The sequence below is a fragment of the Chelon labrosus genome, assembly GCF_963514085.1.
Source record: "Chelon labrosus genome assembly, chromosome: 15".
Taxonomy (NCBI): domain Eukaryota; kingdom Metazoa; phylum Chordata; class Actinopteri; order Mugiliformes; family Mugilidae; genus Chelon; species Chelon labrosus.
The window spans coordinates 11,063,251-11,079,097 of record NC_140348.1 but is presented as its reverse complement, the minus strand read 5'-3'; the positions used below and the strand labels follow the sequence as shown (position 1 = coordinate 11,079,097).

At 41.7% G+C, this 15,847-nt stretch overlaps 1 protein-coding gene across 1 annotated transcript in view; it reads right to left on the bottom strand.

Moving 5' to 3' along the window:
* Positions 1 to 15,847, bottom strand: part of fmn2a (formin 2a) — a gene marked incomplete at its 5' end in the record, with an annotated part of 36,076 nt that overhangs the window by 11,757 nt on the left and 8,472 nt on the right. Inside the window, 4 exons of the mRNA XM_084561377.1 lie at positions 4,684 to 4,745; positions 9,054 to 9,141; positions 13,943 to 14,084; positions 14,597 to 15,432. Coding sequence (XP_084417503.1) covers positions 4,684 to 4,745; positions 9,054 to 9,141; positions 13,943 to 14,084; positions 14,597 to 15,432 — 1,128 coding nt within the window. The remainder of the gene's footprint in view (positions 1 to 4,683; positions 4,746 to 9,053; positions 9,142 to 13,942; positions 14,085 to 14,596; positions 15,433 to 15,847) is intronic.

The window sequence follows — 15,847 nt, the reverse complement described above, 5'->3', positions numbered from 1 at the left end:
ATACAGACTGTGTTAAGATAGACACTAACCTTTTTCAAATTATTTATTGAACAAAAATATAGTATAAATAGATGTAATTTCCCCCTTTGGCCCAAATCATTTCTAGTAGGTGTTTTGAAAAATTGTCATTGACTTGGTCAAATGTTTGATCATACAACGTTTCTTCAGTTGAAAGATGTTTAAGGGTTTTAGTGCACGTAGTGTCTGTTTGAAATCCATATATTACATTTCAATAGGATTCAAATCTAAGTTTTCACTGAGGCAGAGATGTAACCCCAAACCATAACAAGTCCTCTGCCATACTTCACAGCCGAGAGGTTCGTCTCAAAAAAGCTGTCCAGAGAACACCAAGAAAAGAGCTGATGTTTGAATAGATGTTCACAGCCTACAACTGTCATGGATATTCAGGGAAATGTAGGACCCAAATGCTGGACACTAGGCGTAAAAAATGAGTAGGCAAAAAATGAATTTAATTAAACACAAGGAAACACAAAGCGCTGCTGAGACGGCAGGAGAACCAAAAACAAAAATCAAAACCAAAATTGACAAGAGCATAACAAGACAAGACTAGAGCTGAAAAACACAGGGAACACAGAGAAACGGTGGAAAACAGTATGGCACGACAGAGGACAAAGGGAGAGGCAGGATTATATATACACACAAGGGCAGAGGAGACACAGGTGAAAACAATCAGGGTGGGGCAGACAATTACACAGGTGGGAAATCACAGGACAGGAAAAAGGCAAGACAGGAAACAAGAAAAAACTTAACAAAATAAAACAGGAAACTCAAAAACCACAAACATGAACGAAACTCAACATGAACACAGGAACTCAAAACACAGAACCATGGCAACAACTACAATAGCTCCATTTGTTTTATTTTGGTGTTTTGCCAGGCTGCCATGTAGGTCAGATTTGTGCAACTACTTTCTGATTGCAGACACGTGCACTTTGACACCAACAGTTGCAAGAGTCACGTGCAGACTTACGTGCAGATGGTGTGATCTAATTTGTATGGACAGTTTTGGACAAATTGGCTGGTTGTTTGAAACCTTCTCCACTTGGAATGATTTATTTCAAATAATACTGAGATCTCTGTAAATCCCTCGCCAGATTCTTCAACATTTTTTATTATCTGAAAGACTTCAAGAGCTCTTTAGATCTTGGCATGATGACGCCACAAACTTTAGTAGCAAAGAGAACAACGGACTGGAGATGTCAGAGACTGAGGTAAGACAACTGAGCTTTTTTATTCATTTAAAATATGAAAATGATATCTGTTTGGATATATCACATTTATTTTAAGGCACTGTTTCAAATGATCAATTATTTTCCTTATGAAAACGTGTTTCTTCTGTATAATTGTGCATTAACTTCTCAGAAACCCTAGTAATACAAGATTCATATAATAAATTAATGATAACTGTTCATTTGAACCGATGAGAATGTGATATGCTCTACATCTTTGTTTAGACAATGGATACCTGACCATCTACCATTCCACGACAAATGGAAAACTCTGATGAAGATCATTTGATGTGATGAAAAGTACCAGAGCAGCTACTAAACACAACTTCAGTTGGGTTTGTTTTCCCAGCTTAGTTCTCCATTTCTTGATGTCGGCAAACTTTATCTCAAGAGCAAAGGAATTTTCAAATTATGCTTTGTACATAAACCCAACCATACGCCAGCCTATACAGTGTAGTATAAGTTTCACAAATGCTAAAGAGTTGCCTTCAGCCAGACTACATTCCTGACTATTATCTTGCTGCCAGGCTCGGGACCACAGTTTTATACAAGGTGGTTTAAAAAAAAAAATAAAGCAAGCCAGAAATGCCCCTTTATTTCACAAGAAGCAAAGACAATAGATGTTAATGTGTCTGCCACAGATGGGCAAAACAATGAAACCATCCCCTGGAAGAAAATGTAAACTCTCTCTTAGGCCGTCCAAATCCCATAGACCCCTAAAGTCTAAATCTCAGCAGTCTAGGTCCCTCCCTCGGTTTCTCTCCGTCCTTCTCCCTGGGGTTTGGCCTCGCCATGGATCCTTGGAAAACATCAAACACCAGCATCAAACGTACTGAGGGCCCGATTAGTATTTTACACACCGCTGCCTTCTGTCGGCGAGGGCAAGCTCTCCTTCGCCTTCTCTCGAGATGTTTTCAAGTGTAAATATATTTAACACAAAGCAGATCCTTTTCAAAGGGCAGCAGTGGAGCCCAGCAGTGTTTGGTGTAATTGGGGACAAGTAGGCATTAGCGTGTGATCTTTGAATTGCTAGGGCATGTTGCAGAGGTTGTTAGCATGAGAAATACAGTCCCATGTGGAATATCAAATGCAAAGTAAAGTAGGATGATATTTGTGATGCCAGTATTCTAGTGGTAGCCAAGTGGTTTTCATTAGCCAGGTTTCTAGCACAGGGCTAAACAGAGTCAGGCAGGGCTTAATCACTATTTATGTCAATCAATTTTCAATGAAACTACATTTATGAGATACTTTGCACGCTGAGCTGCCAAAGAATGGACCTTAAATGACAAATTGCATCATGTAAGAAATATGGTTTGACTTCTTAAAGCCTTCCATGTATAAAAAAAAAAAAAAAAAGTGGCATGAGGTGATCATTTCTAGTGTAGCGCAGAGTACAAAACTGACCTCTGTGACATTTAGCTACTGGCAGCTGAAAGGAGTCTGAACTTCAGAGAATGGCTTGATATTAAAGGGGTGGGAGCAGCGTCCCACTATCACTGTGACCCCTTTAACGGCGGTGGCTTAATTGTTCAAAGAACAGGAGTGGCCGTAATCCGCAGCCACTCACAGACTGAGCGACTCTGTCCCTGCCTCTGCGCGTTTCTGTCTCCGCGTGCATACTGTACGGGGTTGCGCACATTTCTAGCGGGTCAACATGTTTGTTTGTGAGCCTTTTTGTGTGAGTGAGAGGAAAAAGAGAGCGAGGCAGAGCAGTGTGTGATCTAGATCCTAGCACAGTGAGTGAGGGTGTAACCATTAGAAGCCCCTCACATTCCTCAAGACAGGCTGACTGCTGCCAACTGTGGTTTAGGGGGCTGGAGACCCACAGACAGGATGGAGTCTCGCAATACAAAAGAGAAACAATTTGGCTCCTCGACTCAATAACATAGCCTTAGGCCATAAGGGGGAGCGGGAGAGGGAGAGGGCTTGAAGTCTAAGGGTGAGTGGAGAGGTTAGAAGACTTTTGATCCTAAGTTATGACACATTGGTTCATAACTACAGCTTGTCTCAAACCACAGTCTCATTCCCATGATCAACATTATTAATATGCCTCTGGCAGCCAAAGGTCTAGGCCTCTCCTGTGTAGCTGTGCCAAAAAGCAATTCATAGGAATTTCACAGCATCTTAAAACTGTATCACATTTGAAATGTGGAAAGCACACTCATTTTCATGTTCCGTAATTTACTGACCTGACTTTGAACGAGTCCACTGGGCGGGGGACATTTCCTATCAGTCAAGGTTGATGAATATGTATTTACTGTATAGTAAGAGCCCTTCGTAGCCAAAATGGAGTCATATTGGAAACTACTGATGACAGCTCTGTAATTCTTTCCTAATATTATATGATACAATGTGGTCATTTTGTTTGGCAAAACTCAGTGCTGTCTCTTCTTTTTTTAAAACCACACCAGCACTTTCAAGAGAAGCTGTGTGACACAAACGCTGGAGTTTCTCAGCTATCATCTCCTTTGCACGGGGGCATTGCAAAAGTCGAGTCAATCTGATCCAGTGTGCAGAAAACATGTTTACTACGTAAAAGAGTTGGTTCCCTTCCAGGCCAGCAGACAGACCTACACACGACTGACTGTAACCAAACAGCACACATATCAGAACGGTCTGTGGCTCGCCTGTTTGTTTTAGTATCTAATGCACATTTCCTTAGTTCTCCCTTTCAAGTGAAACACGGACTAAGTACTCACATAAGAGAAATATGTTCACAGGGAAGAGGTATTTCTGACTGACACTGCAAAAGTTGCCTTATATTATAGACACATCAGTGTAATTAGAAAGTTAACTTTCCCCAAACATGCTGTATGCAAAGTTCAGCCTTTGGAATAATAATCTTGGAAAGGTGTTTTTTGATGGATAGCATTTAGTGTTTTGTGGTGTACCCTTGCTCGGGTGCCAAGTAAAACACAGCTAGCGTTTGATGAATATTTTTTTTTTTTTCGCCATTTTGTTGATATCACTGCTTGTTGACTCTTCTTAAGTTTCACTCTGTAATAAAATGATTGCCTGTTATTCATATATGGCATGAAATGTGTAACCATAAATCATTCAATTTGTCACAAGCAAATGGTTCCAAAATAATACTTTTACTGCAAACCACAGAGGAATAGAAGCAAAAGTGGAAGGTTTTCCCAGACTGAACGCTGCCGTTGAGATCAGCCTGAGCTGTCAGGGGTGTTACTTTGTGTAATTATTCTGTGTTTGTTGCTCAGCACTGTGTATTTATGTGATTCTGCACTGGCAAGAAACTCTAGTAATGTATTTCAGTTTGGGATATTGTCTTTTCAATAGTCTGTTGACTTTAATGAAACCACTGTTCACATGATCCTTGATCACGCTCCCTTTAAAGACTCCAAAAAGTATTTAATGTTTTAACCATTCAGCTCCGGTTCCAAGTAGCACTACAGTATGTTGTCTTACTCACATTTTCATAAAGGGCTTGCAGAGTCTCCAGATCAACAACAGTGTTCTCCATATTTAGGACGGCTGTGGATGGAAGGAGAGGGTGACATGGTTAATGTTAACACTCAAGTATGTCATGGCATTCCTTTACCTTCAAGGATGACTATTAACAAGACAGAAATCAAACAAGCACAAACAGACCTTCTCTTTCATAACCTCTGGATTATACAGCTTTGTCATGGGCTGAAACAACACCTACAAACAATGGCAGAGCACCTCTTCAAATCTGATCTTCGCTTGGTCTGAAGGTGGCATGGAACAAGGGCAAAATCCTCCCGGCCCTACATAATGTGTCACGCGTCATATGCTGCGAGTTACATAGGTATCAGCTCTCATCACGATAGCTTGCAAGGGGCCACAAACTAAAACATAAATACGGAGGTCTTAGAAATCTGTCAAAGGTACAAAGATCTGTGTTTGAACTCCTGTGTTTGAATTCCTGGTGTCGCCTTTTTGTCTCGGCGCGAGGACCTGGCGCCCATGAGCATTAATCCTTTGAAAGTAAATGTTTAAAGACAAACAGAGCCTGGGGGTCTGCGGTGTTGAGGCTGAGGTGTTGCTGTACGCACAATCACCCAGTGAAGCACTCGACACCTATATATGTATTTCAGCATGCTGTGGGTGTCCAAATTACTCACATTGTTTTGATCTGTTGATTTGCTGTTGAGGTACGGAGGAAAACAAGTGTCAGGGAGGCTGCAGAGGAAACTTGGAGTAATAGGCTTTGCTTAGGCAGTGAATATGACTTGACTTTTTATAAGATTTTCAAAGAAGATCACGACACAAACTTAATTAGAGAAAGGACAGGCTGGTGGAAAAAAGCCTCAAATGAGTTCTGAAGTTTTATCTTTGATATTGCTTTCTCCCTCTTTATGTAATTCTGTTGACTTTTCAAGTGCAAATCCACTCCCTCTTTCCTATTTCTCTGCTGTCACTCTCTGACCTCTTCACACACTCTTCTGTTCCAAAGCCACCACAGAAATAACTTCCTTCTCTCTGACTCTCCCTTTTTCTACTTCTCCCACTCTTTTCTTTTAACCATTTGGCTTTCATTACTATCTGAACCAGAGCCTGTCTGGCTGCTTTGATTGGAGACTGGTTTTTAAATACATGGGAGAAAGCCGTATCATCGCTGCGACACGGACCTCTTACGACCGAAAGCCAGACCCATCTGCCTGCGTCTACCACACTCAACCCCAGCGCGGCGCCGGCAACCACCGTCTAATACTGTGACTGGCGCTCCAAAGCCTCACAGGAAGCAGACACTGCACGGAAGTGTCCTATGAAACATGCAGAGTGTCGGCCAAGTCTGAGAACAAACAACAACAGCTGTGAGGAAAAGAAAAATGTGTTGACATCTCACTGAGCAACTAGGCCGTCATAAAACCAACGCAGTCTAAGTCAATGATTCAGAAGATGTTTTTGTTCTAGTCAGAGATCTCCACATGACGAAGGCTTGGCTAGTCATTGTCTTCATCATGGAATCAAGAGGAAATAAAACTGATTCACTACACTGAAAGGGACAATTACAAAGGTTTGATGAATGAATCGTTCTCTCTGGTAAACAAACCATGCTTTGATTCTTTAATTATCTTAAACCCCTGATGGTGAAAGGGAACATGAGTTCATTTCAGGAATGGGAAAACAACAGCGCTGCTCATATATGGTGTTTTGGGGTTTGTTATTTATGTGAAATAATGAGTATTTTAAGGCTATAATTAGTCACAGCTAAAGATTATTCAATAAGAATCCATAACAAAGTAAATGAAGCAAACACTTTTAAGGGATGTATTGTTTATGCAAGGCAGCAGGCATCTCATTGTCTTTGAGGAATAAGCTTGTGATATTAAGAGACACTTCTCTCTGATCTCCACTCTTTGTGATATACTGAAGTTTCCAATCAGCGCTAATTATGTACTTTTGCAAACTGTCCTAACATAGGAGATGAATGACAGTGCTGATGAGCGTGGCCCTCGCTTGCCCTCCCATTCTGACCTGAGATGGATGCACCAAAGACTGACATTAAGACCAGAAACACAGAGGAGGGAATATTTAGTCTCGCAGCGCGCTTTGAAGAGACTGCAGATGAAACGCCCCACAGAGTTAACAGTTTATTCCTACAGCTTGCTGCATTCTGTGGCACATATTTACACTGGTGTACCCAGCAGTCATGTGCGTTGAGATTAAGGTTTGAAGCCGTGAGAAATTCCCGGCCGTAGGAGGGTGGAATAAGATGGGGCGACGAGGAGAAAGAGTGTTTAGACACACGGATGAACGAAGACTGGAGAGCAATCAGAGAGTAACTAAAACAGGAAGACAGTCTGTTCCTATCAACATCTCCAGAATGACTTCACTTTAACAAAGCCGTTTAGACAAGATGGTGACAACTCATCAGAGAGAGACACAGAGCTGCAGAGAAACACGATGTGGATGTTAGATGGGGGGAGATTATGCAAAATCAGAGCAAAGGAAAAGAGAGAGGAGGAGACTAACAAAGGAAAAACATTTCAGAGGCCTTGCAACATTATGAATTGTGATAAAGCTAACTACCGGAGGGAGTCTGGGCAATAACCCTCTGCCAATACCGAATCTTACTCACTTCTCAGTAGACTAAGAACAAGACGTATTTTCGGAATTGAAATACCAGCACTCCAAAAACACATAGAGAAATCACAATGCATTGGAGATTATTTGCATTCTGTGGGCCAGAAATTCTTCTGTGGGATGCTGAGGATTCAGATTGGGATTTAATGCCATTGTTCACTGAATGTCTGTGTGCTTTTGATGAACCTGACTGTTGTTTGTTGTAAGCTAGCTGCTCCCTTTCACACGTGGGGATGACTGTTTATACGCTACAAAAGAAAAGGAAAGTACCCTCGCGGCGCTCGGATGAAAGCCTCTCACGCTGCGCTCAGGCACAAGGGAGTTTTAAGCTGAATGCCAAGATCAGCATTCAGTGTTTGCAGCAGTTTTAACATGCTGGTGTTAAGCAGGTATAACGTTTGCCACATTTAACGTATTAGCTTAGTTAAAACCAATGTAAATCTTAAACTATTATTAGTCTACCTTCTTCAAATTTTGATTTGATGATGGAACAAACAGAAATCAGAGAGTCACAAAAGCTTTTATAACTCATCCTGTGAGGTATAAAAATGGACCTGATTTCATGGCAATTCATCAAATTGTTGAGGAGATGTCACTTAATAGCACAAATGTCAATATAATCCTCTATCAGAAGGAAAAGTCTGGGTGTCCCCAAAATCACTGAGACTAGATATTTCAGTCTGGACGGAAGTGTATTTTTAAATTAGCATACAACTGACTGGATGCCTGACACTGCATCTCTATAGCAGGGCTGCAACCCTTTTATGTAATATATTTATATACCAAAGTCATGTTTCGTGAACTCACAAGATCTTAGTGACATTTGACCGACAAATTCTTATCAGTTAATTCTTGAGTCCAAATGAACATTTGTACCAAATGAAAAAAGTCCCTGAGGCGTTCCTGAGACATCGGGTATAATAATGGGCCGGACATAAGAGTATACTTGAAAACACAATGCCTGTAGCCATGGCAAAACAGGCCTAATTGTAGTTTCCTACATGTGTTTTGGGAAATGTTGGAAAATAGGAAATCTATACATATTGTGTAGGTCTTCCTTGTGCCTCCAAAACAGTTTTGACCCATCAAAGAATGGACATGGGCCTTCTGAGGGTGCCTGTGGTGGCAACAGAATGTTGTTAGTGGGGGCCTTTGGGTCCTATGGGTTGAGGGGAGAGGCCTCTGTGGATCATCCCACAGATACTTGATCAGTTTGGGATCTAGTGAATTTGGAGGCCAGGTCAACACCTTGTGCTGTTTTTCATGTTTTTTTTGAGTTGTTCCTAAACCGTTTTTTGTGTGTGTGTCTGTGTCAGGCTGCATCCTGCTGGGAATGGCTGCTGCCATCAAGGAGTGTCATTGCTATGGGGTGGGGGTGCTTGGTCTGGTCTAGGTGGGTGGTACATGTCTAAGTAACATCCACATGAATGCCAGGACCAAAAGTTTCTCAGCAGCAACAATGAATTGTCACAAGATGGTCAATGTTATTTACTTCTCCTGTCATGATGTTGTGGTTGATCGGTGTATGCTCAGAATTTTCCATCCTGTCAAATCTCTTTGTTCCTTATTCTGCGCTGAGCGTTAGAGTGCTATCAGCCAAAACAGCTACATATTCTACTGTACAGACGCTGTGAACTGCTCCCACTGCTGTGCTCTTTTACAATCACCCGTCTCACAATACTGTCTCAGAGTGCCATAACTCTGTCATGACCACTTGAAAACACTTACCATTTTGGATGTCCTTCATATCAAGGTGAATGCTAGACATCAGGATTCCAACAGCCTGCGAACGTTTGTTGCTCAAGAGCTTCACCACCTAAGATAAGACGATAAAAAATATGTGTTAGGAGTGGAGTTATTCTAGGCCAGAGAAAAACAGGGATATCAACACTCCATAAACCATGACACAAACACAAAGACAAAACATTTAGCACTTGAAAGTGGAAAAAAAGGCAGAAACATCAGTCCCCTTTGTCTGCTTCCCTCTGTGGGAGGAAAACCTAAAATGATTCACCCACAAATATTAGGAAAATTATAACGCTGTCTAACTGAATTATGGTGATTTGTATATTTCCCTTTATTTCAATTCTCCATAGCCACCATCTTTCAATCAGGTGATTAAAATCTTACAGACAACTGAGACAATAAGAGGCTTATTTGCGACACAGAACACGGTCACATGAATTTGTCCTGGAGCTGATTAAACTTAGAGAGTTTTTGTTTAAGTTATAGCTCATGTATTTGCGCACTTCAGACACATTGTTTCAAAAAGAAATAAGTCCATAAAAACTGATGCTATATAATAAAAATAAAACAACTGGATGGAGATTAAAACTGCTCAAAAGCAACAAACGCCGAATGAATAATAACAGCTACCGCTTGTCAAAAAGCCAGGAGTTGAATATCAAGACACTGTTGTTATTACGCATGAAAAACTGCATCCAAGGGGCCCATTATGGACCACAGCTGTCCTGAGTAAGCAGAAGTTTTCGCCAGGTTACAAAGTGGTGAAGGGACAGGACAGGAAACCTGTAGCCTACTGTGATCCAGACAGAACGCTTCCATCCAAACCAGATCACAAAGACCACAGACGTCTTAAACACACAGGAAGCTATAACACCAGGCCCCAGCTGTCTGTTTTCCCGGCTCAACCACATCTCAAAGGGGACAGGGCGATGGAGATACGATGCCAAGTGTCTTCCACAGTTAGCCATTGAGGGCTATAGGTCATTAGTCATGTTTAATCAGCTGGCCTGTCTCAAATGAACAAACAAGTCTAAGGTACATTAGGCAGAGTTTGCCATTGTTTGCAGAATTCCAAAATAAAAATCCTCTTGAAGTATATCAGTAACACTATTTCATAATGAAATACAGCTGCATCCATGAACCACTACACTTATTGAAATTATTTTCGTGACTAACATTTTCAGCAAAACAACCCTGAAAAACTAATCTAATTCAATGTTTTTCAACAATCTCATGGGAGCCATGTGGTTAAGATTTTGGCTTAAAGAAATCATTTAAGTCACATTGATTATATGTTGATGCTTTGATCTATTTATCATTCCATGGATGGCCAATGAAGACTTTCATCAATCCCACGCAGCTTCAAAAAATCACATGCAAAACATTTCTCTATGGTGCAAGCAGTTCTCTCAAAAGAAGCTAAAAAAAGAGCAGCAAACAAAACAGCACTGATGTTGGGAGCTTTACAAAAAGTAAGTATTAAGTATTATAATCTGAACTCTTTGTAATTTAACTTTGATCTGGAGTTGAACTAAAACTCATAATCACAGTTCACCTCGAGAGGACTGAGCAGTGAAGGTGCAGGTAGTTCAAGCTATTCTGCAGATCCCTGATCAACCAACAGTCTCCAGAAGAGCCAGACCTTACAACGTAAGCAGTCATTACCTTAACTGACTTTTAACCAGTCATGATAGGTTCAGATGGGGAAATATACTGAGAACCAAGGACCATGTGAGATGAAAGGGAAAGGTCACATAAAAAAATACACTGCTTATGAGACTTGAGAACTCACATTTTAATACTTTATTCTCTCAGTATAATCAAATTAAACAAAATTAAACCAAAACTGCTAATAGACACACTCTTTTAATTGTGTCCTAAATTTAATGGAACGTGCTTAATAATTCCAAATATAAAAGAAAAGGGGGAAAGGAATACGGTAGAAGGAAAAACAATTTTTAATTTTTTTTGTTCTGTTTGTGACATTCTCTTGAGTTTAGAAACCAATCCTAGTCTGAAAGGCAACTTTCAGACAAGTGTTGAAGGCTGATTTGAACATCAACAGTGGTAATTCAACGATGTATCCTGAAACATCCTGTATCCAAATGGTCAATGTTTGAACTGAAAGTTGTTTGTATTTTCATAGGTTTATTTTCAGTTCAGTTTTTCAATTTTTCTACCGATAACAGATTTCTCTGGAAAAATCCTTCATTATTAATTTTTAAAAAAGTAATTTGCAGTTATTTCTTTGCCTTCTATGATCATAAACCCAATATTTTTGGATTTGAGTGGTATTTCTTAGGCAAATCAGGGGCCTTTTTTTTTTTTTTACACTTTTCTTACTTAATGTAACGTAATCTGAAGTGTGGAGAACTAATAGTGTTGTTATTCAAACTTTCACTTCTTACCTAAAAATTCAAAAATAAATGTGGAACAGAATAGTCACATTTAAAATTCCATATCAAAATTCTGGCGGCAAGACTGCTCCCTAATCAAACCTTAGTGCTGATAGATAGATAGAAGGGTGCGCACTTGACACTGGGTAATGATGGTATTCCTTCAACAGGGAACTTTTAACTGGCCAAGTACTGACGTCAAAGCTGCTCTCTAGCGGTAGCTCTGAGGAGGATACTTGTCCGCTCTCATCAGCGAAGCAGTTGAACTCAGAGTACACAAGGGGACAGGAATAGCCGCTGTGATCAATCGTCTTGAGGCCCGGGGCGAGTCGTTATGAGCCGGAAATGTCAAAGGTTAACAAATCGGGGTCAGTCCCAGTTCTATGTACACTATGCTTTTATTTTGCCGTTATTGCCTTCAGTATCTTCAGCACTGTTGTTGTGCTGGAGAACATCCACACCAGTATCGTGCAACGGCGACCAACAGAAGTGAACCTCACTCAGTTTGTCTCTTGTCCAGCCCAACATGAGCTGACTGATGATGTGGTTGTAGATTTATTCCATCACTCAGAACTTGACATCAGGGAAGTCAGTTTTACTAGAGAAACGGAAACTCATTCTGGTCATGCTTCATCTCCCTGCCCTGAGCCATTTTATAAATCAAACAAATAACTGTACATCTAAGCTTGACAGGTGTAGTGCTGACAGCTCCACATGTCAGTGTGTCAATATGCTGGTGTCGGCTACTTTTGAAGTGCGTTTGAAAAGGAATTCCTTTATGAAAGTGTGGTTTTCTTCTGAAGGACAAACTCACTTAGCTTATCTACGGTTTCTCATTGTTGTTGACTTTTATGCTGTGTTTGTTCTAAGCTGCAAGGTGAAGTTTTTTTCACCCCTGTGCTTTGTGTGGTAAAACTGTCATATCCTGTTAGAGCAACATTAATACTACTTCTGTGATCAGTCACATTTAGCTTCACTTAAGATTAAGGATCTAATATTTACTCCGTTTATTTGACAAATATACTAGTTACATAGAAGATTTTTTTCACAATAAAAAATGTAACAAGGTTAAATATATATATAAATATAAAAGTTAAGATTAACTATAAAGAATGCGATAAACCATCAGTTTTTCTGCAACTGGGATGAAATGGGTGAAAAAGGCAAAAACAGCAGTGGGCATTTCTGACAGACATTAAAGCTGCAGTGCGGAACGTTTGTCTCCCCCTGCTGGCTGTGAGAGTAATTACACAAACACTCACTAAGCATGTCCCTTATTTTCTTTCAGTGCTCTCCAGCAAGGAAAAGCCAGTCATAATCTGTGTTGCTTGTTATTAATCACTCTCTTTTTAATTTGCAATCTTTCTTTTTTTCTTTTTTACATTTCTTCCAATATTCCACTCCATAATTCCTGACAAGCCGCAACAACCAATTCATGTAACATTTATTACATTTTCCATTGTCGCTTAACCTAAAATAAATGTCACCACAGAGAACCTGGTGCTGCTTAGCTCAAACAGCATTGTGTGAACTTGCTTTATAAGGACTTTCATGTAACAGACAATCACTTATATGTAAAAGTCCCACACTCTACCCTTAGTTTCTTATGACAATTCTTCTATTATATTAAGGATAAAGGAGTTCAATATAGGAAGTCAAACTTTCATCCCTGTTTCGAGAAAGTTTTCTGTTCGGGTGTTGAGTTTCAGTTCATCACTTCCCATAAACTAAGACAATTTCCCACCAATGTTTATGCCTGAGGCGAACATTTCATATCAGCAACGACTGTCGGGTTGATTCTACTGGGTCTCAATTAGAGGGTTGAACGTCCTTCCCTGGTGCAACATTATTTGTGATTTAGACCCATAATTTGGGTGAGCAGCACACTTACTTAAAAATCTTCACTGGAGCATCTTTAAATTGTAGATCATGTGTTTGACTTGCGGATTGATGGAGTGATATAACGAGCACTGGGGAGGGAAACAGTCTGACTATTAAACTGAGTCATACAGAAAGCACAATGGGAGGATCCAGATCACAAAATACTACCAGGCTTCTCGCTCCCTTCTCGTTTTTCCTTTTCCCTTTCCCCATTCCCCCTCTCTTTCTCTCTCGGCAGTCGTCCCCGCCGTGAGGTTTCCTAACCGCACGCGAGACATTGGCACGATGCCACCGGATGGTCACAGGGGAGTCGGGTGGGAGCCAGAGCTCGCACCACATAATAACTGTCTGGCTGAAGCAGTTCCTCCTGTCACTCAAAGCAATTGTAGAGCGACATTAAGGAGAAATGGAAAGGAACGGGGCATCGGAGGAGAGTGATGGGAAAGAGTGAAGGGGGAGAGAGTGATGGGAAAGCCCTGAAGAGTGCCATATGGTGATCCAAGGGGATATTGTACACACACATTTGCATGCATAAACAAATCAGCACAGATATAGTACAATGTTTATAGAGGCAAACAGAAAGGATCCACATACCTGCTTGGCCTTTGACTTGCTAATGGTGTCTGAAATTGGCTTCTTCTTCTCCTTGACAGCACTTTTGGAAAACAGTTCCACAAATTCTTGAAAATCCACGGTTGGCTCCTCAATTTTTTCCCACACCAGCGAGCCAGCCTGTCTAAAATGGGGGGAAAGGAATTATTTTCAGTGCAAGTAGGAGACCTTTAATCTGCCATTTACTGGCTGAAAAAAGGAGTGCAGTGAAGGACACTTTTATAGCGTAATAGTCTTCTTTTACTTTATGAGTTCTCATTTGTCATCTTTTGCAAAATAAAAATCCAAAAGTTATTCACTGGGCAAATCCATCAGCCAACAAATTACATTTAGTGTTCAGTATCAAGTTTCTCACTTGCCAGTAAATCAAGTAGTCTATTTCTAGACGTTTTTGCAGTTACAGTTTCCAAGCCTTAATAAGGAAAGAAAACCTGGTTCAAGTCAATTCTCTGCTGACTACAATGCCTGGACTGCATCACTTTCATTTTCCACAAGGTTAGCATCTCTATTGCCGTCACAGCATGTGGCCGATCTTTATCTTAAGTGGACAAGCTTCCTCTCAAATCTCTACTGTTCAGAGAATACCTTGGTGCAAATGATCCATATCTATCTTCACTTGCTACAGCATATCCTTACTTTTTAGCATGCAGCTGTATGCGTGTCCAGTAGAGTGGCTTCATTGGCTTGGGGGGCTCTATCAGAGCCTTGGCAGTGGCAGCTTCCTGGGCCATCATGGAGGGCATGGGGCCTGGTGGTGGTGGGGGCCCAAAGCCTGGGGGTGGTGGTGGTGGAGGGGGGCCCATTCCGGGAGGAGGGGGTGGAGGAGGGGGGCCCATACCCGGTGGTGGAGGAGGTGGGGGTGGAGGGCCAAAACCAGGCAGGGGAGGTGGGGGTGGAGGGCAAAAACCAGGCAGGGGAGGAGGGGGTGGAGGTCCAAAACCTGGTGGTGGAGGAGGGGGTGGTGGTGGAGGTGGTGGACAAGGTCCAAGCCCAGGTAAGGGTGGGGGAGGTGGCGGTGGTGGAGGTGGGGGCATACAAGCAGATATTGGAGGTGGAGGAGGAGGAGGAGGAGGAGGAGGACCTGAGCTGATGCTGCTCTGCTGCCTCTGCTGGCACGTGCAGACAAAGCTCCCTGCAGATTTGGGGATGGAGGATGAAACAGAGGACGACATGCCGGATGATCCTCTGTTCAAAGGCACGTCAAACTTAAACCCCTCCTCCACAGGCGAGGTCTGGACGGACACCTCCTGGTTCATCTTCCCCGATCTTCCTCCTCTCATCTGTAAGCCCTTGTGCTGGGCATTGACCAGAGCTCCCAGACTGTCCCCATTGCCCTTTGCCAAGGAGGCCTGCTGGCCCTGCAACACAGCAATCTTAATCTGCAGGTCATCGATGGTCCTCTCCAGCTGGGGGATGAGACTGCTTTCATCCTCTGAGGATGACTGGCCTGACTTCAACCTGCTGGATTCTGTCTGTCAGTAAAGAAAAACAGATCTTAAATTGAATTGCACCTACGTTAGTGTTTAATTTGAAATAAAATAAAATAAAAACAGATTTTATCTACACGTGACATTCTTGCACTAAAATGTTAAAAAGCACACATAAAATGTGTTGTTGTTCACTAAATGTTCAAACAGAAAAACACCCACAACTGAGGGAACGTAGTGACAGAACTGTGGGCTAAAAGAAGGGTCAAGAAAGTCCATTATGTCTAGACTCCATCAGACCTCTGGCTCCAGGCTGGTTAGAGCAAGGATGAGGGGATACCAAGAGATTTGACCCCAGAGACGGCGAGTCTCGCTGGGCCTCACATGGGGAGGGTTTGTGTCTGCTAGTACACATTCCCCAGTTGTGGTCACATCGTTGAATCCTTACGAGACTGTTCAG